This window comes from Ambystoma mexicanum, chromosome 1q (assembly GCF_040938575.1).
Source record: "Ambystoma mexicanum isolate Mex_15411 chromosome 1q, UKY_AmexF1_1, whole genome shotgun sequence".
Lineage (NCBI taxonomy): Eukaryota > Metazoa > Chordata > Amphibia > Caudata > Ambystomatidae > Ambystoma > Ambystoma mexicanum.
The window spans coordinates 421050711-421074816 of NC_090922.1; the positions used below are offsets into that span (position 1 = coordinate 421050711).

The 24106-nt window shown below is 45.0% G+C and overlaps 1 protein-coding gene across 2 annotated transcripts in view; it reads right to left on the bottom strand.

The window, feature by feature from the left end:
• LOC138528210 (dipeptidase 2-like) overlaps positions 1 to 24106 on the bottom strand; it is a 468557-nt gene that overhangs the window by 139789 nt on the left and 304662 nt on the right. For both annotated transcript variants that reach the window (XM_069639676.1, XM_069639669.1), the window contains exon 6: positions 6410 to 6479. In XM_069639676.1, the coding sequence (XP_069495777.1) occupies positions 6410 to 6479 (70 nt within the window). The remainder of the gene's footprint in view (positions 1 to 6409; positions 6480 to 24106) is intronic.

Sequence of the window (24106 nt, forward strand, 5' to 3'; positions counted from 1 at the left end):
GGGAATTCCATTACTGCCAAACCCGTGATCCGGCGCTAATAGTGCTGGGGGGTTTGGCGATAGGGCTAATACCGCCGGCGGTAATACCGCCGGCGTTACCGCCCAACTCGTGATGAGGCCCTGTGTTTTAACTAATACAGTGTGTGGACATTCCTTTGTGGGGGCTTGTGGACTACACTTTACTTAAGAACCAGCCTACATCACCTCCTGAGAAGCTAGGCCTTGATTGCTCGTCCATTGCTACCGTAATAGAGAATCTTGGCTGGGGTCCTCTGTGCCTCTCCTCTACCATATAGAGAGCAGAAGTACAGACCCCCCGCCCCTCCAGTCTTTACAGCTATGTCAGAGGAAAGATGAGTAGAAAGGAAAAATGGTGGTGCTGGAGGAGAGAAAGAGGAAGAAGGTGGAATGGAAGATTGCAAGGTAAAGGTTGATGCTGTAGAAGGGAAAGATCAAAGAGAAAGGAGGAAATAGAGGTTGGAACTGAAAGGTTGGTTGTGAAAGAAGAAAAGGTCAAGGAAAAGGAGGAAGGAAAGTGCAAAGTGGGCTAGAGTTGGATGCAATTGAAAAATAGAGGAAGAAGAACATCTGAGGCAGAGAGAATTGTCAAACTGTGAAGGGAACAGAGTGGTCCCAAGCACTGAACATGCATTGGCCAGGCAAAGAGGGTGAAAGGATAGCAGGGTGCTGAGGAGCAGATGGTGGACCCTGTGGGGTCTCCGCTAGGGTGAAGAAGAGGGTAAAGCTCTGTAGACTTGGAGTGCCTTTTCAACCAAGAAAGAGGGAGAGAGAGAGAGAGAGAGGGAGAGAGAAAGAGAGAAAGAGAGAGAGAGAGAAAGAGAGAAAGAGAGAAGAGGAGGGAAAGGGGAGGTCAGAGGCAAGGGGAGAGGAGGACGACAAGAGAGAGAATGAAACGGACAGAGTGACAGGCAGAAACTAGCCATTAACCATAGGCGGGATGACAAACCACCAAGGAAACCAAATAACATCTGCCCACTAAATATCTGGGCGAGGAGGTGTGACAAATTGACTTCTGCTCTGCAGGAGGCCAAAATGCCCACTCAGCCCTCATGCTTCTACAAAACAAGAGCCAACACAATCATAAAAGTAAAATGGCCACAGTCAAGAGATATACCTCCTTCATCTTTTGTGGGCTGAGGGAAGACTATAATCCTAAGAGGGGTTTGAATGTGGTTCAGTAGCAACCAAACAGCAAAGTATAACAGTCCAAGATAAAGGAATGACCAATCAAGGTTCTAAAAAAAAGATCTACTTTAGACATACCATGTACAACTAGCTGTTCCCGATGTAACATACGCTGTTCTAGCATATCTTAAAGATCAAAAGCAGTTGGTAATTCATTGGGTCACTTGTATCTCCCATCTTAAATATCGGAATTGCCACTGATTGCTTCCAGGAAGGGGGCGTAGCCTCTGGTGACTTATTAATGGTCATTGAAAAGGCTACACGTATCAGATGCAATGAGAGGTATGCGCAATATAAGAACAGTATCTAAGTTCTATCGATCACACAGGCCTCTATGATGTGTTTTTGTAGACGCGTAACTGTCAAATTTATTCCATTGCAGAGTCCTTGTGATGGCATAAGATTGCGTAGTAGTGTAATTACAGCACCTACTTTCAGTTTCAGCTAGCAAGAAGGCATTCGTCCTACTGCGTTTCGTACTGTAGAGACTGAAATGTTGAGCCTGTAATTAACTGTTCATTGACTCTGTAACTGTCGTGCTCTCTTTGAAGAGAAGTGGGGATGGAAAGAATTAACCTCTGAATGTTTGAGACAGAGGAAGGTGAAGGCTATGGCGCAGAACCATGCTCATTCTATTTGTTGAAATGGTAGCTGTTGTTGAAGTGGGTGCACTTTGCCATTTGGACCGCATTGGGCAATCTAACACTGATAAATTTCATCAGCTGAGTATGGAAACATACCTATGAGTTGTATGCATATATAGATACTAACTAACTAGAAAAACTGTTAAAAAGCCACCCCTGCAGAAGAAACACAGAATATGCAGCACTCTTTGTGATGAGACAAGGGGAGAAAGCCATTCAAAAGACCACACTGTTCAAAAGGATATTTCTTCAAGTTGCAAAAGGGGATAAAAATGACCTGGCCAGTCTTTAGGACCAAAGCTGGACCACAGGGGCAGATGCCAGTCATATACCTTCTGCAAATGTCTTGGGGGTTCAACAAAGTCAAACAGGCTTCTCGGCATCAATTGTGTTGGTTCAGGTTGCAGATGCAGCAGCTGCAATGGCCCAGCGACAAGCTGGCGGCAAGGCGGGGTCAAAAGGAAGGGAGCTGTTGTCTCGAAGCATCTGTTCAAGTTGTGCGGATTGGTTGGTTTCTAGTTCTAGTTCGGCGGTCGAGGATAGACTGCGGTTGAGCTGGTACCAAGATGTCCAGGTGAGTCAGTGTGATGAGAAGGGTCAGAGGTTGCGGTTTGGGGAAAACTATGGTCGGGTTGGTCGACTCACAGAAGCGGCAGTGAAGAAGCTGCCATTTTGGACAGCGACTCTGGAAAGGCAAGGCAAGGCAGCAGTATTTCATAGTTCGAGCCAGGGTAACAACGTGCTTTTGTTGACACTACAGCGAACGAGGTCAGCCTGCTGGCAGTGGTTCGGTACCTTAAACTCTCTCTTCCTAAATACTTTCCTTCTCGAGCTCTTTGCTCATCTGCCTCCAACTCCTTGAGGGTTAGCCGCTTCTCCAAGCAACGAGTTGGTGGTCGATCTCTCTCCTCGGCTGGGGCCTCCCTCTGGAACAGCCTTCCTGCCTCCCTGAAACTTGAGGAGAACCATCTCCGGTTCTGGAAACACCTTAAAACCTTCCTCTTTGCCTCTGCTTTCTCTGCCTCTCTCCCCTGCTGAAATTCCTGCCGATTCTGCACTGGTTACTTGGCCTCCCTTTCTGATCTTGGGGCCAGGTCCTGCCTTTTGCACACCTGCCCTGCCTCCCTGGCAACCCCTGCACTTAGGGACTGGTTCTGCATCCCTTCAGTCCCCTTACCAGCATTTATGTCTGCTCTTACCTTGCACTTGCCACCATCAGGCCTTTTTATTTATCGTATTTATTCTTCTTTACCATGAACTGCACTTTCCCCTTTCCCTTCCCCCTGGCACTCTTCCCTTTCTCCCTACCCTTGCACTTGTGCGATCTGAATGACACCTGGCCTGGTAAGATCGTTGTCTGTCTTCCACTGTTTTCCCCTCCCTTGCCTCGTCGCGTCTTGAAACACTATAAATGCCATATCATAACCATGGATGCCAAAGGGCAGCTACAATGCATCCAGGGCAATCACTTGGCATCGAGGCACGCTTGAATCACAGTTCAGAGCCGGACGTAGTCGACAGTAGGGATCTCGGCTGTTCAGGCTTTCAGGTGCTGGGAGTCCCACTCCAGGATCTTGAGGGCCAATGTCAGTACAATTCTCGTGCTCCCAAACACGGTGGAGGTTGGCACACATCTTCAGGGGACCTGCAGAATAGTGAGGTCCTAGGCACAGCGAGGCTGGCAGAGAGGCAGGCTTCTGGTCCAGCAGCAATTGTCACCCCCAATGCTCACTGGTGATGGTTAAGGGACAGATCCTGCTTCTGCTTTTGGAACCTTTGCCTTCACCCCACAACTGCAGAACCTAAGAAAGGACTGCTCGCTCAGCAGGCTGCAGCGAAGTCTTCAGGATGGTTCAAGATGAGTCTAAATGATACAAAGAAGTGGTGGGAGACCCCTGCTTTTATAAGCAAAAGTCCCCAGGCAATTGGACTAAAGCTAGCCTGCTATAGGGGTCCAATCCATACTCTTGAATTGAGTGGACTTTGCCCTTCTGACATCAGACCCAAAGTGCTTTATGCTACAGGAAGTGGAGGGGACAGTAAAGGGAAAAAGAGGAAGAGAGAAATAAAATCACAGAATTCTCCACAAACTGTATAGATCTCCCTGGCTATACTAACTGTAACCCCTTTACATCTCAATAGAAACAAAGGCCTTTAGAAATTCAGCCCCCTGGTGTGAGGCATGTCTCTTGGTTTCTGTTTCCAGTCCAGTCTCCTGTGGAGTGGCTGTCCTGGGGAAAGGGTATTATCTGCCTTACAAAGGAACAAAGAGAAGACCGCCCCCGCCCCCCAGACTACAATCATGTCAGTGGACAGGGGTGGCCATGCCTGGGAGGAATACACATAATCCTCCCACAGCCGAACTGGGCCCACAGGGCTGACACGTGTGAAAATTGAATGTGACTAATACTTATCAGAATACTATCCACAAACCCTAACTCGGGTATGACCCATATTTATAGGGTATTTGAAACAGGGGTGCATATTTATAAATGTAACCCCTGCGCTGCAGAGATTTGGACATCACTGCAGCTGTCAAGAGGGAACCTGTGACCCCTGAGCCTGCTCTGTGCCACTGATCGAGCAGGTGCTGAGAGTCAGGATACTGATGCAGCAGGGCACAAGTACACACTATGCTTTTGACACAGAGTTTATGATAAGAGAATCTGATTAGTAGATTTCCTTTTTAGAGATGGAATTACCTGCATCATTTTATTACTTATACAAATAAAAAAGCCAGAGCTTCTGCACCTTCATCACAGGTGGGCACCTTGAACACCAGAGTAAGGAGGTCTGATTGAAAATCTGAGCCAATGTGTGTTTATGGGCCCACCTGGGAGTGGAAAACTGGAAAAAGCATGCGTTTAAAAACGTACTCAGCATTTGGTTATTTGGGCAGTAGAAATACCAGCCAATATGACCACCCACTACTCTCCTATGATGCGGATAAAAGAATCCTTGAAACAGTTAGGGAGACACAGGAAATGGTCTCTAAAGGGAACTGAGCTTCTGAGAACAGGTAATGGAGCAAAGCTTCTGCTTCGCAAGATGTTTAGTAAGCGGGGCAAGCTGAGCTTGAGCATGGGAACATGCATTGAATGATCGAGCACAGGAAATGCAAAAGCAGAGCAAAGCCAAGGGAAGGCTGACACTGTTGAATAGAAGGGCAGGACACCAGATCATAGGGAGGCGAGGGAGGAATGGGTGGCGATGACAATGGAAGAGAGATAATCTGAGAGGGGAATGGAGAACAAGCGGTAGGGGAAGAAAGCGGAATGTAACACAGGGACAATTCAGGGGGCGAGACCAAAATGATCAAAACAGGTGCATCGTCAAAAGTACATTGTCATGAATAGACTGTTGGGAGATCTTTTTTTATGGCACATCACCTGGCAATAACTCAGAAATCCTCCCTGTTCTCCAACAAGTGCTTCGCCTAACCCCATTGCCATCTTGCAGCGGAACTCACATCTTATTTAACGTGTAGTCTCCTATTCCCCACGAACCTTCACAAATCTCTATAATATCCATTTATCCAGGTCTCCTTCTGTCCCTTATTATAAATATGTGTTTATCCCATTTTTTACCTGTGTTGTCTCTAATCATAAGAACACTTAACAAAGTCCAGGTATAACAACCTTACTTATCCGGTTACAAACTAGAGACCAAGCTATACTTTTCTCCAACCTCCACTAACTATCCCTCATGGGGTGACTTGCCCTAGCGTTTGCTGGTGCATCGCTTATCTAGGGTTTGGGGATCTATAAAGAGACTAGCCCTAAGCCCTTAAGAAGCCAACATCTAAAATTAGTTATTTGGCCATGCTGACAATGAATACCAAAATAATTCTAAAATCCAGATTAAACCGGAATTGCGTCACAGAAGGAAGTCAAACGCATTTTATTTCTCTCTACTCATTTGCTCACTAAAAATTCAAACCAAAAATGTCACCAAGATGTCTAGTCGCAAATTAGACATTTCATATATCTGTGGTCGACTGGTTCAGTGGGTTTTCTCATGTGCCACTGAAATAGTTTGAACACAGATATAATTTTAGAATTTTTTTGGTATTCGTTATCAGCATGGCCAATGACTGGTTTTAGATATTGGCTTTTCAAGAGCTTAGTGCTAGTCCCTTTATCTGTCCCCTAACCCTAGATAAGCGGCGCACCAACACACGCTTGGGTAAGTATTGCCTTTGGTTCAAGTTAGGTGGCCCTTTTTGGTCCCATGATCTATTGTGTTGTCTCTAGTCATAACAACGGGGCACTGTGTGGGTAGTAGCCTGCCCTCCTCTACAAGGCTCACACTTGCGTTGAATGCACAAACATTTTTGGCTGAAAGGCCAAAAACAATAGCCGTTTGAGGAACCTCAAACCACCTGAAATTCCTATGAAGGTCACTTTCAAAGCAAACACACACAACTTTTTCACAGTCTCTCGCTAGTTCACACACTTGTCGCATACACACACATCTCACTCAAACACACATGCAAATTCACTGATGTTAGCCTTATACAAACTGAGCAATGTATGATACAATTTGAAGCAGATGCTTACTTTACCAAATTCTGTCAGGCTGATGTTCCTTGGGTAGATATGGTGCACTCCTTTTGATGATGTCTCTGCCCTTTTAATAAATGAAGCAAAGGAGAACATGAGAAACGGCTACCCACACCACCATTCAACACTTTTGCTCCTTTTGTTCTTCAAAGGTTTTTTAAAAGATTATTTTCATAGGCAGATATAGAAATAGCACTCAGGCTGTGAACCTTAACCCGCAGATTGTTCCCACCACAGGTGTTATAGCTTGTTACTTAGCTATAAGGAGATCCCCCCTGCAGGATGTTTGATACAGAACTTTATACAATATTAATTTTTTAAAAGAAAAAATTTGGGACATTCTCGGGAAAGGAAAGTAGGGCAACTGGTCAAAGAAAAAAGTACTATGGTTTCTCTTGTAATTATACAGTGGTAGTCTTACTGTCAGCCGAGCATTGTTAACAGGATGTGTACAGGTTGAGTAGACGTAATCAAATGAGACTGGTCAAGGAATTGAGACAGCGCCATAACATCTATTTTTCCACATAATGCATGGCAAGTCCATTAAACAATATGCAAGTAGACGTGAGGGAGACAAACTGTAAAAATGAATCTGAAAAAGCACAGTGATAAAAGTACTCAGTGAGCAAGAGGAGACATCCCCTGGAGGTTTGTTTAGAAATTGTTATTTGGGGTGCTTTGTAGTGTGACAAAGTTCCCTGTCTGATTCTGTAGACTTCTAGGGTGGCGACTGAGGAGGGGAAAGGCACCTACTGAAGCTAGCAGATTATGGAGATGTGGGTATTCCCCATTTCCCCCTCACGTATCCCTCAACATAGGAAATGACACAGCGACAGTCACATCAGCGCTGGCACTTTAGGAAACATCAAAGGGGCATCTAGTGCACCCATTACCAACCTCTGGTCAGACAATGAGTGGATTGCACCCTAATGCCAAGCACCATCTTTTCGACATTACCTTAAGTGATCTGTGTGGTTCTTCCGTTCTTTATGAGCCCTTTTCTTTTTTTTTTTAAACTTGTTTATTTTTGGTTAGCGCACAGGAGAACAAATTAGCATATCAGTTCAACACTTTATCACAGCATTAATATACAGTTGTATATCCCCAGACACCCGCTGCCACTTTTTAGTCCCGGCAGTCTTCTGTGGACTGTCTCTTTGCCCATTAAGTCCAATTCCTGACTCATTCGCTCCTGTCTCCCCCTACCTCGCTTCGTCTTTCTCCCTCCTCTCCGAGCTCACGTCGTCAAATTCTGATTCTGGCTATCCTCTGGGGCCTGCTCCTCTATCGATTGAGTCTGTTCCCTGTCTGCCGCTCACTGGGCATATTTCACTAGGCGCGGTTTGTATGTCAGCGCCGGGAAGCGCAGGTCATAGTCTATCACCGGCGACCAAATGTTTGTGAAACGGTGGAGGCGGCCTCTATTTGCTGCCATGATTTTCTCAGCAATGAAGATGTCCCAGATTTTCAACCACCACAACACCGTTAAGGGGCCTTCCGGAGCCTTCCATGTCCGAGCTATTGTGATTTTAGCGGCCAAGAGCAATTGTGTGATGAGGGCCGCAAGCGCCCGATTTTGGGTAGGTGTCTGGAATCGGGGTCCCCAGCAGAAGTGGCTCCGGTTCCAATGGCAGCAAGATCTGGGTTATGTCTGTGATGCTAGCTATACATTGGGCCCAAAAGACCTTCACCACCGGGCATGACCACCACATGTGTAGATAGGAGCCTGGCGAGCCACACCGACGCCAGCACTGTGGGTCCAGCGACTGATTGAGTGGTGTAGTTGAAGCGGTGGGAAATACCATCTCATGAGCAGTTTATGTGCGCATTCTCGGTTGGTGATGCAGAAAGAAGATGAGTGCGTGCGGGACCAGATATCGGTCCAGTCTTGACCCTGGATTGGATGTCCTAGGTCTTTTTCCCACTGCGACATATATGTCGCTCTATTTTACAATGGGTTCACTTGGAGTAATCGATGCAGCGTCGAGATCCGCCCTCGGGCTGAAAGGTCTGCCACCGTTAATTCCAAGGCATCCAGGTTCCGGGTGGCCGCCTCTCGCGTCTGGGGGTGTGAGCACCAGTGCCTGATTTGGCAGTATGAAAACCTGTCTGACTCTGAGAGATTAAACGCACTTTTGCATTGGGCGAATGTCAGCGGCTGGGTTCCTTCGAACAGTTGGCTTAGGGAGCTGAGGCCTCCGGCGATCCAGTTTTTAAAGTTCGAAGGGGGAAGATCCAGGTGAGAGCGCCGGATTGTGGAAGACCGGAGCTGAGGGGCCCAGGTCTCTCGGGATACCTCTGGATTTGCGGGCCCAATCCCATGCCTTCAACGTTTGCTTAGTTGAGGACAAAATAGCTGGCCATGCCCGCCGCAGTGAGGTTGGCAGGTGCAAAAGAAAGCGCAGGGGGAGGGGTAATCGGGATTGCTGTATGTCCATCCATTTGGGGCGCCCTGAAGCTATAGTCCAAGCCCGGGTGTGAGCAATCTGCGCCGCCATTTGGTATTTTTGGAGGTCAGGGACCCCCAGGCCTCCCTGGTCCGGGGCACATAGCATGGTCCTCCGTGGAATGCGAGCTTTCTTCCCCCTCCATATGAATCCAAATATCTTCCTCTGAAGTCTCTGTAGTTGGGGGCGAGGGACTATGATGGGAAGAGCTGAGCAGGCGTATAGGAATCGTGGCAACAAATTCATCTTACAGGCCGTGATACGACCTACTAGGGATATTTCCTGCTTGAGCCAGGCGTCTAGGTCTTTTTCCAAAGTTTTCATCAGGGGCGGGAAGTTTATCCGATAGATGTCTCCAGGGTTAGCGGGGATCCGCACCCCGAGGTAGGGGATGGATGTGTCACTTAGTGGGATCGCGCACTGGGAGCTGAAGGATGCCTTGTCTCTCTGATCTAAGCCTATCCCCAGCGCTGTTGATTTCACAAAATTAATGGCAAATCCGGACACCTTCCCGAATCTGTGGATTTCCGCTAGGGCGGCTCTTAAGGACTGAGAGGTGTCTGTAATGGTTAGCATCACGTCATCAGCGTAGAGCGCGATCTTGTGCTGGGTGGGGCCCACTTGAAGGCCTTTGATTCTGGTGTTTAGGCGGATCCGCTGGGCCAGAGATTCCATAACCATAGCAAACAGCAGGGGGCAGAGGGGGCAGCCCTGTCTGGTGCCGCATGTTAGGGAGATCGGGTTAGTTAGCAGGCCGTTCACTCGGAGGAGGGTGGTCGGGGTTTGATAGTTCGCTAAGATTAGCTTTATGAAGGTGGGCCCAAAGCCGAACGATTCCAGGGTGAGGCGGAGGAATGACCAGTCCACTTTGTCGAAAGCCTTGGTCGCGTCCGAGGCTAGCAGGGCGAGTTTCTTCGAGCCTTGCCTAGCTATCTCGATCAAGTTGAGGACTCTGCGTGTATTATCCGTGGTGGCTCTGTTTAGAATAAATCCCGTCTGGTCTGGGTCTATGATGTCCGGAAGAAGCTTCGCTAATCGGTTTGCTAAGATCTTCGAATAAATATTCGCGTCCAGGTTTAATAAGGAGATGGGTCAATAAGCTGCTATATCTCTGGGGTCTTTTCCTGGTTTCAGCGCTAATACTGTTATCGACTCTTTCATCGATGGGGTTGTTGATCCAGAAGTGGCGAAGGAGTTGAAAAGGGTTGTCATTGGGGTTAGTAGCTGGGGCCGAAAGAGTTTGAAAAATCGGGACGAGAAACCATCGGGCCCGGGGCTCTAGTTCTTAAGCTTTTAACAGCCTCGCCGATCTCTTCGCTGGTAATCGGGGCCTCCAACTCTTCTCTACTCGCAGTTGAGAGCTTGGGCAAGGCGGCTTCCCGCAGGTAGGACTGCTGCTCTCCATGGGGTTTTTGGGTAGCTGACATAGTTTCGGTCACGTGAGCCTCTGCAATTCTCAGCTTATCCCGATCTGCGAATTGGACTGCACCCTGGGGGTCTCGGAGGCCTATTATAGTGTTCCTTCTCTTGATTCTTGCCAGTTTTTCCACCAGGAATTTATTCGCCTTGTTTCCTCTGGCGTAGTAGCTTTGCTTAGTTTTGGTTAGCAGCTGGGCCGTGTCCTCTGCGTAATGGGCCTCTAGTTTCTTCCGGGCCGTCTGCAAGGCTCGGTAGGTTCTCGGGGACCAGTTTCTGGCCTTACACGCCGTCTCTGCCTCCAGGACCTTGTCTTCTCGGATGCGGCGGACCTGTTGCTTTTGTTTATGGTAGGTGCTCCCCGGGAGATCAGTACCCCTCTCACCACGGCCTTCATTGCGTCCCATGTATTCGCTGGGGAGGTATCTTCGTTTTATTATCTTCGAAGAACTGCTTTATTGTTTTAGCTACTACGTCTCTGGTGGCCATGTCATTCAGGATCGGGTCATAAAGAGACCATCTGCGTCTTGGGGACGGGTCCGGATTATGAGCTCTTAGTGTTAGCATTATGGGTGCATGGTCTGAATGGATTCTGGGGCCTATGAGGACATTGTCTGTGTATGCCAGGATCTGCGGAGATGCCAACAGGAGGTCGATGTGTGAGTAAGTTCTATGCACATAAGAGTAGCATGAGTAGTCGCGCTCCTCTGGGTGGAGGATCCTCCAGGTACCCACCACGTCGAAGGTTCGGAACAATTTAAGCAGAGCAATCGCCAAGCCAAAGTCTCCGCGGGCTGGGGTGTGTGATCTGTCTACTAATGGGTTGGGGACTCCGTTGAAATCTCCCCCGATGATGGTCAGACCTTCAACAAACGGTAGGATGGTGCTTTCCAGGGCCGAGTAGAATGCTTCCTGCTCTTCATTCAGGGCATATACTGAGATCAACGTATATAGTTGGCTGCGCATTCGGCACTTCACAGCCACGAAGCGGCCATCTGGGCCCAGCTTAGAGTCCAGGATTTGCGGCTTCAAATCTTTGGCAATTAAGATTGCTGTGACACCCTTCTTTGCTCCATTCGATGCCAGGAACTGCAGTGGGAATTGCCGATCTCTGAGCCTTGTGAAGTCCGCCGGAATCAGGTGTGTCTCTTGTAGGAAGACAATGGAGGCCTTGTCATTCTGGATGCGTTTTAGGATCGCTTTCCGCTTCTGTGGGGCGTTGAGGCCTCTAACATTCAACGTTAGAAACCTTAGTTTCTGGATCGGCGGGGGAGCCTCCTGGGTGCCCTCTGGGGTGGGATACTGTTCCTCGTGGGAGGGCTGGGGGTATTCAGTCTTCATTTCGTGACTCAGAGTTAGCCAAGTCTTCCTGCGGCCGGGTTTTCTGTATGCTCCAACGGGAGGGTAACCTTTTATCTGCGTAGGCCAGCCAACGGGCGGGCGAACTTAAACGAGAGGGAGAACTCCCGAATGTGTGGGGGGCCGGGATTTTCTCCGCGGCCACCACCACGGCCAACGGGGCCCAAACAGTTTTCCTCGCCAACGGGGTGAGGGTCGAACCATTGAGATCGGCTCGGCTCCAAGGGTGGGTTGGTGACATACTCCTCGGAGTGGGGACTGGGCCGTTCGGGGCCCGCGGCATTGCCATGCTTTGTTTTGGCTCCGGGATCGATCTTAGCACCATAGGAGCAGACATCTGGATAATTTCATCTTCCGGCGTCTCTGTGCTTTAGACCAGGGTTGTTGCTGCTGTCTTTGGGGTGATTGATCTGGTTCCTCTGGCGGGAGGTGTGGACTGGAGGTGGGTGAGGTCTCTGGAGAGCTCGGGTGTAAAATAGATTTCGCGTCCTCCAGGTGGCTGATTTTACGCAGGGTTCCCTGGTACGAGAATTGTAAAGTAGCGGGGAAGAGCCATCGGTGGCGGATCTGCTGGCTCTGGAGGAACAGGGTCAAGGGCTTGAGAGCTCTCTGTTTTTGTATGGTGATCGGGGAGAGATCTTGGTATATCTGCAAGGGGGTGCTCATGAATGAAAGTTCATCTTTGGTGCGGCTTATCGCCGAGATGGCCTCCTTGGTAGCATAGAAGTGGACTCTAGTGATCATATCCGGAGGGCCGTCCGAATCTGCTCCTCGTCTCGGGTGCAATCTGTGAGTTCGGTCTAGGACGAGTTGGGTTTTGTCCATAAGCGGGAGGAGAGCTTGGAAAAAGTTGCTTATATATTCCGGGAGCTCTTTGTCTTGAATAGTTGATGGGACACCACGGATGCGCAGGTTATTTCATCGAGCCCTGTTTTCTAAGTCCTCTTGCTTGAATGCGAGGATCTTGTTACTAGACTGGAGCGCTTGGATCTCGCGTCGCATTTCTATTATTGTTGCGTCGTGGGTCTGGGTCAAGTCTTCGACCTCTCCTATCCTCTGTTCCACTTCAGTGAGTCGTTGTTCCGTCTGTTCTAGTCTGGTGAGTTCAGTCATGCAGGACCGGAACTCGGCTTTGGTGGCGAGATTACCTTGCTCTTCCGGGGGCTTCTGCGGGGTGAGTTTAGGCGGGGGGTCCGGTTTCCTTGTCTTGTCTGTTGCTAGGAGCATGGTGGAAATGTCAGCGGTTTTGGCTGGTTTGGTGAGTCTCGACATTTTGCTTGGGCTGAGACCCTGGGGATCCTCCTCTGGCTGGGTCGCTGGGGGTAGTCGAGACGTGGCGATCTCTTTGTCCGGGAGCACCTGGGGACGCTTGGGGGGGGGAAGGATAAATCAGGGCCGGATCTGCTATAGACAGGGTCTCCTGGGAGGGTGAGGGATGAAGCCTCCCCAAGCGATGTCTTTTCGGGGAGAGGTTGATTTGCCAGCCGTATTTATTTTAAGGTTGCTGTGTTTATATCCAGGTATTGCCACTTTTGAATGTTGTGGGGGGGTTGGTTCAGCTTGAGGCGGTTGTCCTCCTTACCAGGGAGCTGCAGCTATCCAGGATGATAGGTGTGGTTGGTGGAGTGGGCAGGGGCGCCCCAGGAGATTATGGAGGCAGGAGACGTGGGAATGCCTTCAGGAGGAGGTCGAGGAATGGTGTTGTGAAGCCGGGGCAGGGGGGTAGGAGCGATACGTGGCCCGCTCAGGGCGACCAGGATCCCGGATGGTAGAGGCCACTTTCCTCAGCTGGCGAGGTATCTAGTGGGCAGGGGCGCCCCAGGAGGCTGGAGGGAGGCACTAGATCCAGCGCCGGGGTGACCGTAGGGGGGGCTCCCGGGAATTTGGCCCGCAGAGAGTAGAGATCTACCCAGGGAGGGTAAGTAGCAGGCTGAACCGCTGAGGGCTGGGGAGGCTGCACTTCAGGGCAGGCGGAAGGCAGAGCAGGATCCGTATCAGGGGAGAACGTAGCGTGTATCCTTCAATGGAGAGAGGTGGCAGGCCCCCGACACCACCTTCAGAAAGCCGGGCCGCAGAGCCAGGGACAGACGGGCGGTCCCGGGAGGCAGATGGGGGCCTCAGGCCACAGGCGGGGCCACCTCTGAGGGAGACACTGTCGTCCCGCTGACCCTCGGCGCCGACACTTGTTGGTGAGGGGGGTGGGGGGCGGATGAAGAGCCCTCGCCCCCGCACCTGGTCTGGAAGCCACAGGGCTCCGGGGGCCCGGGCGTCCCTCCAGGGAGCCGGGCCGCCGAGCGGATGAGGGTTTGGGAGCTCCGGAGGCTCTCCTCCAGGAGGGCCTCCCTCCGATGTGTGCTTGTCGGGTCCGGCAGGCAGGAGAGTCGGAAGGTTAGAGGTGGCTCTGCTGGGGCTCAAGCTGCCGGCGGAGCCCTCCGGGGGAAGGAGGGAAATGGCGCCGTCTCCAGACTCCGCTCCAGCGGACACAGGTGAGGAGGGGGGGGAGGGGCGAGTGGAGAGATCCCAGACCCGCGCCCAGGTTCCAGGCAGGAGGGCCTCGGGGTCCGGAGCGGCCGCCTCCTCAGCAGCCTCCGACAGCGAGACCCGGGGCCGCAGCGGAGCGGATGGAGGGAGCAGGAGGCACTATAGGCGTTCAGACACTGGGCGCCGGAGGAGATGAGGGGCCTGGGTCACGGCCGCCATCTTGGCTCGCTGTAGTGAGACACCCGCACCAAGTTTCCCTGACGCGTTTTCGTAGTTCCTGCAGCCTTAAGCTTCAGAATTGGAGCGATGGATGCGGGAGTGGTTCCGCCAGCTTCCCCCGCCAGAGGAACAGCAGCAGCGTTGCTGGAGCCGGCTAAATCTTAGTTGAGGCCGCGGGTCCCTACGGAGGCCATCAACGGAGCAGCCTCATCAGTGGCGCTCCAGGCCACGCCCCCCCTATGAGCCCTTTTCTTATGGAGACTCTCAAGTTGTGAAACATGTGAATTCCTCAGCCCCCAAGAGTAAGGGTTTTCCTTTAGTTATTACAGACTCTTGAATAAAACACAAGTGCCTAGGCCTCGATAAAGTAGCATGAAGGGCACAAAACAAGGGTTGGAACAAATGCACCCTCTGTTTCAATAAAATAAAAGTGGTCTTGTACAAAAAGTCCTGCGTGTAGGTTCGATGTTCTTTAAGATTTAGGTACACTGCAGGAATCCAGGTTTGGGTAAATTCTGGTGAATGTCAATGACCAACAACGCTTTGAGGAAAGCGGTCATTCACCATTCACAGAAGTTACAGGACCATGCTGTACAAATCACATTGCTTTCTTCATACATATACTACAGATTTCAGTTACTTGTATTCTAGTAAAGTAAATACAGCACCAACCTGCCAACTTCAGGCATACCAGGTTATATACCAACTGACGTTCTCAGAACACTTAAGCATCATAACCCAGCCAACATTCACTGAGCTGTAATTTCCTAAAAATTACCACCATTCTGACATCATGCTGGGATAACCAGCAGGATCCTTGACCAAGACAATTCATATATATATATATTCAGTAAAAAAACTTTGTTAAAGGGATGTTATGGTTAAGTTGCGCTACTAAAAACCTATCAGATTCAGTAAAAAAACTTTGTTATAGGGACGTTATGGTTCCAAGTAAAAACGAAAAAACCCTGAAATTCGGCAGTTATGGTAAGATAAGCAACCATAACGCGCACCACTGTGCACTGCTAACACTAACACCCAGGACATCAAAGATGACATCACAAATGTCATTGATGACATATATATATATATATATATATATATATATATATATATATATATATATACATATGCCTAAAAATAGAGATTCTGCACCATTCTGACCAAAAATCCCCCCGTCTTAAACAGTGATTTACTGGCATAATGGCCCATAACTTCCTATTTTTCGACACACAAATTACCCAACTCAGCCGCTAGAATTTAGATGTTGTAGAACAAACAACTGTTTTAATTGTATAGTTTTAGAAATACTATTTATACTTCCCCAAACCACTGGCTGACTTTTTTCTGTCATCTGAACCCCAGTTTAGTAACACATTAATTCAAGAATACCCATCCCTAGTAGTTGTACTTCCCAAAGCACAATCACACACCATTACATACATCTTTATCATCTTACTCAAACACTCATGCACACAACACACATGCATTCCAGAACACCCCAACCCATACCTTCTGTATTTATTTCAACAGACCCTAAAGAATGCCTATCAAAAAGCAACTCCGTAGAAAGGAACGCAGAAGTAGAGCAAATGAAAAGAAAACTCTCCAACATAAACATCCATCTATAGCAGAATTTGTAAAAAAAAGTTGAAACACAACAGCTAATACAGTCATGTAGTGAAACAAGAAGTTTCTAGTACAAAAACTTTGCCTCCTCTATCAAAAAGTAAAACAAACCAAAAAACAATTAACAGAAAATCAACTATCACTACAAATAAAACTTCTTCTATAAATCTTGATGTAGTACAAAGTAAGCATACCAAGAAAAGTATTTTAGCCAAAATGTTCCATCACAAAGTCCTTCAAAATCTTATGAAAACAGGAGAGAAACCAGGTTCAACACTTCAAACCTATCGTAGAAATGTAATCTTAGAAGCGTTGATAGACAGTGCAATTCTTCTCAAAAGAAAGTTATTTATTTTAGTGTTAAACAGAATAAAACCACTAACAAAACTAATAACTAAACTACAAAAAGACTTCTCAATAAACGAAATGTCAACAGAAATAACTTCTTAAATATCTGTGGAGGTGAATGGAGTCACACTACAAGCACAGAACCATACTTTAATGAAGAAGCGTACAAACAAAAGCAAACAAATACAATTGCCATACATAGCAGTGGTCGAGGTTATGAAAAAGTTAATAATACCATAATGGAACAAGAAGTACTCCTTACAAAAATATGCCCTGAAAACGTAGATTTACCCAACCATTCAACTGAATCAGAACATCTAGTGTACAAGTGGCCATGCACGTCAATGTGTAACATTCCCAAAAAAATGTTCCAAGTCTTTACGCCAATTCCTCAATCAATATGTGAAAAGCAAAGACAAAATCAAAATTAAACTACTGCAAAATATGGATGCTTGTCCAGTACGCAGGTACACAGGACTACAAGGACATTCATTGGCCTGCATTACAGGACCTACTTGCAAAACAACCTTCCATGATATCAAAATGATATCAACACATCATGCAAGTATAAGAAATCTAGTTTATAAACTGTACTATGCTAAAAAATCCTGCTTTAGCACTAGCCAATTTAAATAACATTCTTCTACAAGGTTCAGCAAAAGACCTACTAAAAGAAATCGACTATATCCAGACAAAATATTTTGGAAGTGAAACCCACTTACAAGATGAATTAGCTGTAAACCAACTTCGTAACAATTCTGCACATGGCAACCTTTCACTACACACATGCAAAAAAGAAATACTAAAATTTGAAAGTACTTCAGTTGAAGTACCAAACCCTGTGTGTGTATGTTGCCGCAGAACTTTTTTATAAAAGTAAGACAAAAACTGTAGACCTATCATACAAAATAGAAGACAATGAAGAATCTAAATGGTTTGAATTAGCCCTCTACCTTATAGCAGAAAACAAATATGAAATAACTGACCCCATAATACTTTGCAGTTACTTCACTACAAAACTTGACAACAACCAAACTCCTTCACGTGCTATCACAAATAACTTGGAATTATATCCACTACCAAAACCCCTTCAACAACTTAATTTATATGAGAGCATCATAATTCAAACAGTGCACCCATTTCAAGCAATAATACGCCTTCAACCAAAAACTGCAAAATTACCTCCCTCTGAATTAGTGAAAGGGATTCATGGAAAAGTAGTGTATTTACCATTAGATCTAAAAGAAAATGTGCACACTCTAGGAGTGCAACGCCCAATGCAACAATTTTTAATTATCTTGGTAAATGGAGTACCTACAAAAGATTAAAAAATGTGGCAACAACTGGTAGATTTACATAAAGTTAGAGAAGCCCTGCAATATCTTAAAGAGAATAATGAATATTACAAAGAAATTAATATTGAAGAAAACTTGAAAGATACAACTGAAATAATTCAAGAGACACAAGAAGCTGGTCAATTTGAGCTCCTAGATCCTGCTACAATATCAAACACTTTCGACCATTATACAATTCATCCATTGCACTCTAATGACACCATAGAAGATGCACTGGAAACGTACCAAATGCGTCAAACAAAAGGATCACCAATCGGCATATGGGAAAAAAGTATAGAAGCGTGTGCTTTTCCTCTACTCTTTCCGACTGGCAAAGGAGGAGGATACGATGATAGACCTATTCAAATATCAGCATCAGAATATCGCTCATTACAAATGTATTCTGAAGATCCCAGATTTCGACAAAATGTGGAATACATATTCCACCTATTCTTTGAAAGTGAACTAGCAACTTTATGTTACGGAGTTCCACACACTAAAATCAGGATCACACTTTCAAAATATGACAGCTACACAATTATTACAAAAAGTTCAACAAAAAGATGAGGTTTTACAAGCAAATCTTACAAATCTATTAGCAAATATGCGTGGTACTAAAGAGTACTGGTTTCAACGTCATGGAGATGTACGTTGTATGATCAGAAACCTTGGCCCACCCACTTGGTTTGTTACATTAAGTTGTGCAGAATATGCATGGGATGGTTTACATGCTTTCCTACGCATATCAAACGAAAACAAAACAAACATAGATATACTAACACCTGGAGAACTTTGTTCTCAGGATCCTCTTAATGTTTCAAGATATTTTCACCATCGCTTCATTGCTATGCTACATTTTATTTGTTATAAAACTGTTCCTCCCCTTGGAGAAGTGCAACACTTCTTTTGGAAAAAAGAATACCAAGCCAGAAGAGCACCACATGTCCACATGCATTTATGGATTAAGGATGCTCCTAGATTTGGTCAAGACAGTGATGCCACCGTTTTAGTTTATTGAAAAATATGTCACTTGTGAAATTCCATCAGAATCCACAAATAGTGATCTTCATGCAAACATTTTACAATTCCAAAGACACAAATGTGGCAAATATTGTCGTCGTACATACAAAAACAAAGGGAAATACTACACCAAATGCTGATTTGGTTTCCCTAGACCAGTTACAAATACATATCAAGTGAACAACTTCATGTCTTCAGTTAGACATAGTGTTAAAGGTAAGTCACCTAAAAATACATATTGCATAAAAAGAAAAGAAGAAGAAAAATATATCAATGATTATAATGCAATCATTGCCCACTTATGGAATGCAAACATAGATGTGCAGTACATTGCAGACAATTCTACTGCAGTTGCACGATATGTCACAGCATACTTAACCAAATCAGAAAAAACAGAGCTCCAAGACCTCTGGAATGACCTGTCATCAGATAAAACAGTGTCTCAGAAATTATACTGCTTGGGCATAACAATGCTGTCCCATAGAGAATGTGGATCCTATGAAGCAATTGATCGATTAACTGGTACTGCATTGTATGGTAAATCTGCAAATATAGTATGGCTAAGTCTTGGTCCAGCTAAATCTAGAAAAAGAGTTCTAAAATCATATGAAGATATAGAAACAATAGCCAAACATGATCCCAACAGCCAAGACATTTTAAAAAACAATTTATTGGACACATACTACCCAAACAGGAGTACCACTTTGGAAACCATGTGTCTATAGCACATAGCCCAAAACTACACATACAAAAAAAATATAAAACCTGATGAACAAAACCGTAAATACAAAAGTGACAAACTGTGAAGGCAGCTTAGTAAAACTCACCAAACCAAATTTAATTAATCATATCAAATTGTCATTAAAGATTCCTCACCATAAAGAAGTATATTACATGTCCCTGCTACAACTCTTTAAACCATGGAGAAAAGAAGAAGAAATACTAGATAACTATGACTCATATGAAGACGCTTTCAAAGCAAATGAAAGCAGTATAACAGATGTAAACTTTGCACAGTACAAAACAATGTTGCACAATGAACAGCAACACAAAGAAGAACTCCAGGCCCAACTAGATAAGGACACTCCTGACAGTAGTCAACCTTCTGTCACAGGAAGCCAAGAACCACTGGGAGACCCACTAATAACAAATGAGGCAGAATTAGCTATGATAGAAGCAGAAAACACCATGTGTCAGTATGACGATAAAGAACTTAACTATACTACAGTCAAAGCTAAACAATGAGCAATGTAGCATTTTTCAAGAAGTAACAAAAGAAATTGCACATGGTGTACAACATGAAAACAAAGAATGCACCTGTCAAAATTACAAACCTCTACTATTGTATGTCAGTGGTGAAGCTGGTTCTGGCAAAACATTCCTAATCAAAATCATCAGTAAGTTCCTTCAACAATTGACAAACAACAAACTGTCAGCTGTTGTCACTGCCCCCACAGGTTTATCTGCCTACAGCATAGGTGGTGTCACTTTACACCGATTACTACTCCTGCCAGTAGAACACCAAAACAAATTAGATTATTACAAACTTTCTGCAGAAGCTGCAATGGAACTACGCAGAGTATTGAAACAAATGAAAATGCTACTAATAGATGAACTGAGCATGGTGTCCAACCTAATGTTGGCTTTGATTCACCTCAGATTACAAGAAGTACTCAAAACAAACTATGAAGAGCTCTTTGCAGGAAAACACATTATTGTTTTCGGAGATCTTCTTCAATTGACACCAGTAAAAGGTGAGCCTATTTTTAAAACATTAGGACACAAACTCTGCCGTAAAACTGTTGGCACATAGGAAATGTCAACCTTTGGCAACATTTCCAATACAGAGAATTAATAAAAAACATGCGCCAATCAGTAGATCTCACTTATGCCTACATCCGAAAAAGTATCAGAGTTCGTATACTTTATAAAGAAGCAGAAGCAATATTGAAAACCGGGAACATTCATGCGCTTTATGGTGATAATGCATGTGCTACAGATGTTATCGAACAATTAGCCCACAAAAATGTCAATTGTATGGCCTTAATGCCAACTCTTGCAAGCTGTTTCAAATTCAATGAAATAATGTTAAGTAAAGAAATGCAACCAATAATGGTAATTAGCGCCACAGACAAACTAGATGTACATGGAATGACACTACCCATGTGTGACCAAGCCACAACAAAACTAAATAGTTTAGAAAAATCAATCTCAAACACAGCAGGCTTGGAAAAGATATTAAAATTATCCTTAAATTGCAGGGTAATTCTGAAACGTAACAATGACGTGGACCAAGGACTAGTTAATGGAGCACTGGGTACAGTTGTTGGCTTTCAAACATACCCACATGACAACAAAATTCAGTTAGTCAATATTCTCTTTGACAAACTTTCAGAAGTAAAAAGAATAGGAGGCTCAACAGCTCGATTCCTTCTCTTCAAAGACATGTATGTACGCAGAGAACAATTTTCTCTAACTCTTGCATAGGCAGTCACCATTCATAAATCACAAGGTCTTACCCTAGACAAAGCAATGATAGACATTGGAAACACAGTCTTTAAAGAAGGCATTAGCTACGTAGCACTATCACGCTTACGTACACTTGACGGTCTATTTCTAATCAACTTTGATGCAAGTAAAATAAACGCTGATATTCCTTGCATTTTAGAATACAATAGACTTTGTTCACTATACACTCCCCATCTAAACACATTCTGTTCCACAAAAAGTAAAACATTATAAAAGAAAAATAAATCAAACAGAAAAGCAACAGGATGTCACTGCAAATCCTCCAAAGAGAATAAAAGAAAGTAATACTTCATCAAGTGCCACAAGCAAAAAAGAATCAATTAGGGAAAGTAAACCAGGTACTTCTTCAAAGAAGGAAGACAAGCTCCAAAAAAAGCAGTCAGATACAGAACTACCTGGTCCATTTAAACTCTCAAATATAGTTGGTGTAAGTTGCTACGCAAATGTAGCAATGAATATTCTATTTCAATTACCACCAATTGTTGAGAACATTTACTTACACAGTACAGACCCATTGTGTTTGCAAATGTTAGTACTTCACAGAAACGCAGCAAACAATCCTGACAACGCGTATAGTGTTTATGGAATAAGACAACAATTGGACTACTGTGCTGGAATGGTGAAATTCACTATAAACTCACAGGAAGATCCACAAGAATTTCTAATGTACTTACTATTAGTACTGGAAAACAAAAACATACCTATAAATGAAATCTTCCAGATATCATACATGTGGAAACATACATGCACTCTCTGCAACAATGTGACACAAGAACAAATCCCCAATGAACACTTTGTGTATATATCTATACCTAATTGTGAATCCGTTCCATTTCAGCAACTTGTACAAAGTGCAAACCATGGTAGATTATGTTCGACCTGCAATTCAGATAATCGCTCCACGTTAGTAATACGAACACATAGTAAATACGTAATACTAATTCTTCTACGTTACAATGCAGATGGTACCAAAAACAACTGCAAGCTGACTGGATTCACACATGGTCAAATATCGCTTGGTAGGAAAACCTTCACAACAATAGGTATAATCTACCACGCAGGAGCCACAACCAATTCAGGGCACTACACTTCATATATAAAAAAGAAATGTGGATGGTTTGAATGTAATAATAGTACCAATACTCTAAAGCAGAGATTGCTAGCAAATCTTACAAACGCTTATTTAATGTTCTTAAAACCAAAATTTGATAACTAAACTGTACTTAAACCTTAAATACACTTGTAGTAAAAAAATATAAACTGTCACAATATTCCAAAAGCTATCTAACTGCCCAAAGATGCTACAACAACTAATCAGATAAATGAATACCACTCAAATAGCAAAAAAAAACAGACAGTTAGAATACGCCAATTGGTATCTAACTGTCCCAAAATTTAGAAATATCCAAACAGATAAATCAATACCACGAAATTATATCCAAAAATAAACAGTTAGAATACGCCTACTGGTATCTAATGGCTCCAAAATTTTACAATATCCAAACAAATACCTTATATCTTACTGCTCCCAAAAACTGGAAAAATCCAATGTATAAAGCATTAGCCAGAAACAACAAGTAAACACTGAAAACAAACAAACAAATAAACTGTAGCATAACACAAAAATGTTTTTTTTAATCCAACATGGATTTCTTTTCTCCCACAGACCCAATGATTTTAGCAACAAACACAGAAACTGAGCAAATTGCACAGTACTCTGGTTTGTCATCTACTAAATATGAGGGTCAAAAAAAAGAAGAAAATGTTGATTGTACAATGTAATAAGTCTTTATAAAATACTAATACTAACATGCTATTTTCCTTTTATCACAGAAATGAACAAGAAAAACATGGACTCCCATTACTAAACCAAATAGTAACAACCATCGCAGCATATCACACCCATACTGGCTTATAACAATGTTCCTTATAAATTTGTTTTTGACCCAAAGTTATAAGCCACTATGAGTGTGATATGCTGCGGTGCTTGTGGCCAGAGCATAGACTCTTGGGTGCATGGCATATGAGTGTGATATGCTGCGGTGGTTGTGGCCAGGGCATAGAGTCTTGGGTGCATTGCCAAATGGCCATGCACCCAACATTCTATACCCTGGCCACAACCACCGCAGCATATCACACCCTTAGATTCAAGCATTGCAACCATTTTAATGTCCGCGGACACAAGGAAGTTCCTAGAACACCTTCAACTTGCCAGAGGACGATACGGACAGCGTCCTCAGGACACCCCCATTTTCTTTATGTACGAACATTTCAGGACGCCGCAAGTGTTCTTAGAACACTTTCAGCTTGACAACGAACAATACAGACAACGTCTTCAGGACACCCCCTGCGAACATTCCAGGACCCCACGAGTCTTCTTAGAACACTTTCAACTTAACACCGAATCCATTCTGCTTATTTACTAACATTTCAGAACAGCCGTGTTGTCCGCAGACAAATTGAACACAACAAAAGCGTCTAGCACATAAAAAGAATACAACATTGCACCTATCTCATACTCCCCCACCCTCCCCAAACACTCTTACACACCAACACACTCCAATAAATACAATTTTTAAACCAAGTTTCACCTCACTGTCCGCCTTCGTCCGCGAATGCAAGATGTCGGGCGCCACCAAAAATCGGACGCGCTCCACGCCGTCCAATCAGCGAACACGTCGGATGTCCACGGACATCGCGCAAGCCGCTCGGCCAACCAGGGCACTGTCCGCGGAGCGAACCGGGAAGTCCGCCCGCGAAGCGAACAGAGATATCACTAATTTTTTTGCCTTACATTTTGGTCATTTTAAAAAAAAAACTACTGGACGGATTTACACCAAATTTGCAAAAACACGCTTTTGGGACCAATCCCCTGCTCCTGCCACAAATTTGGTGTAAATCTGTCCAGCGGT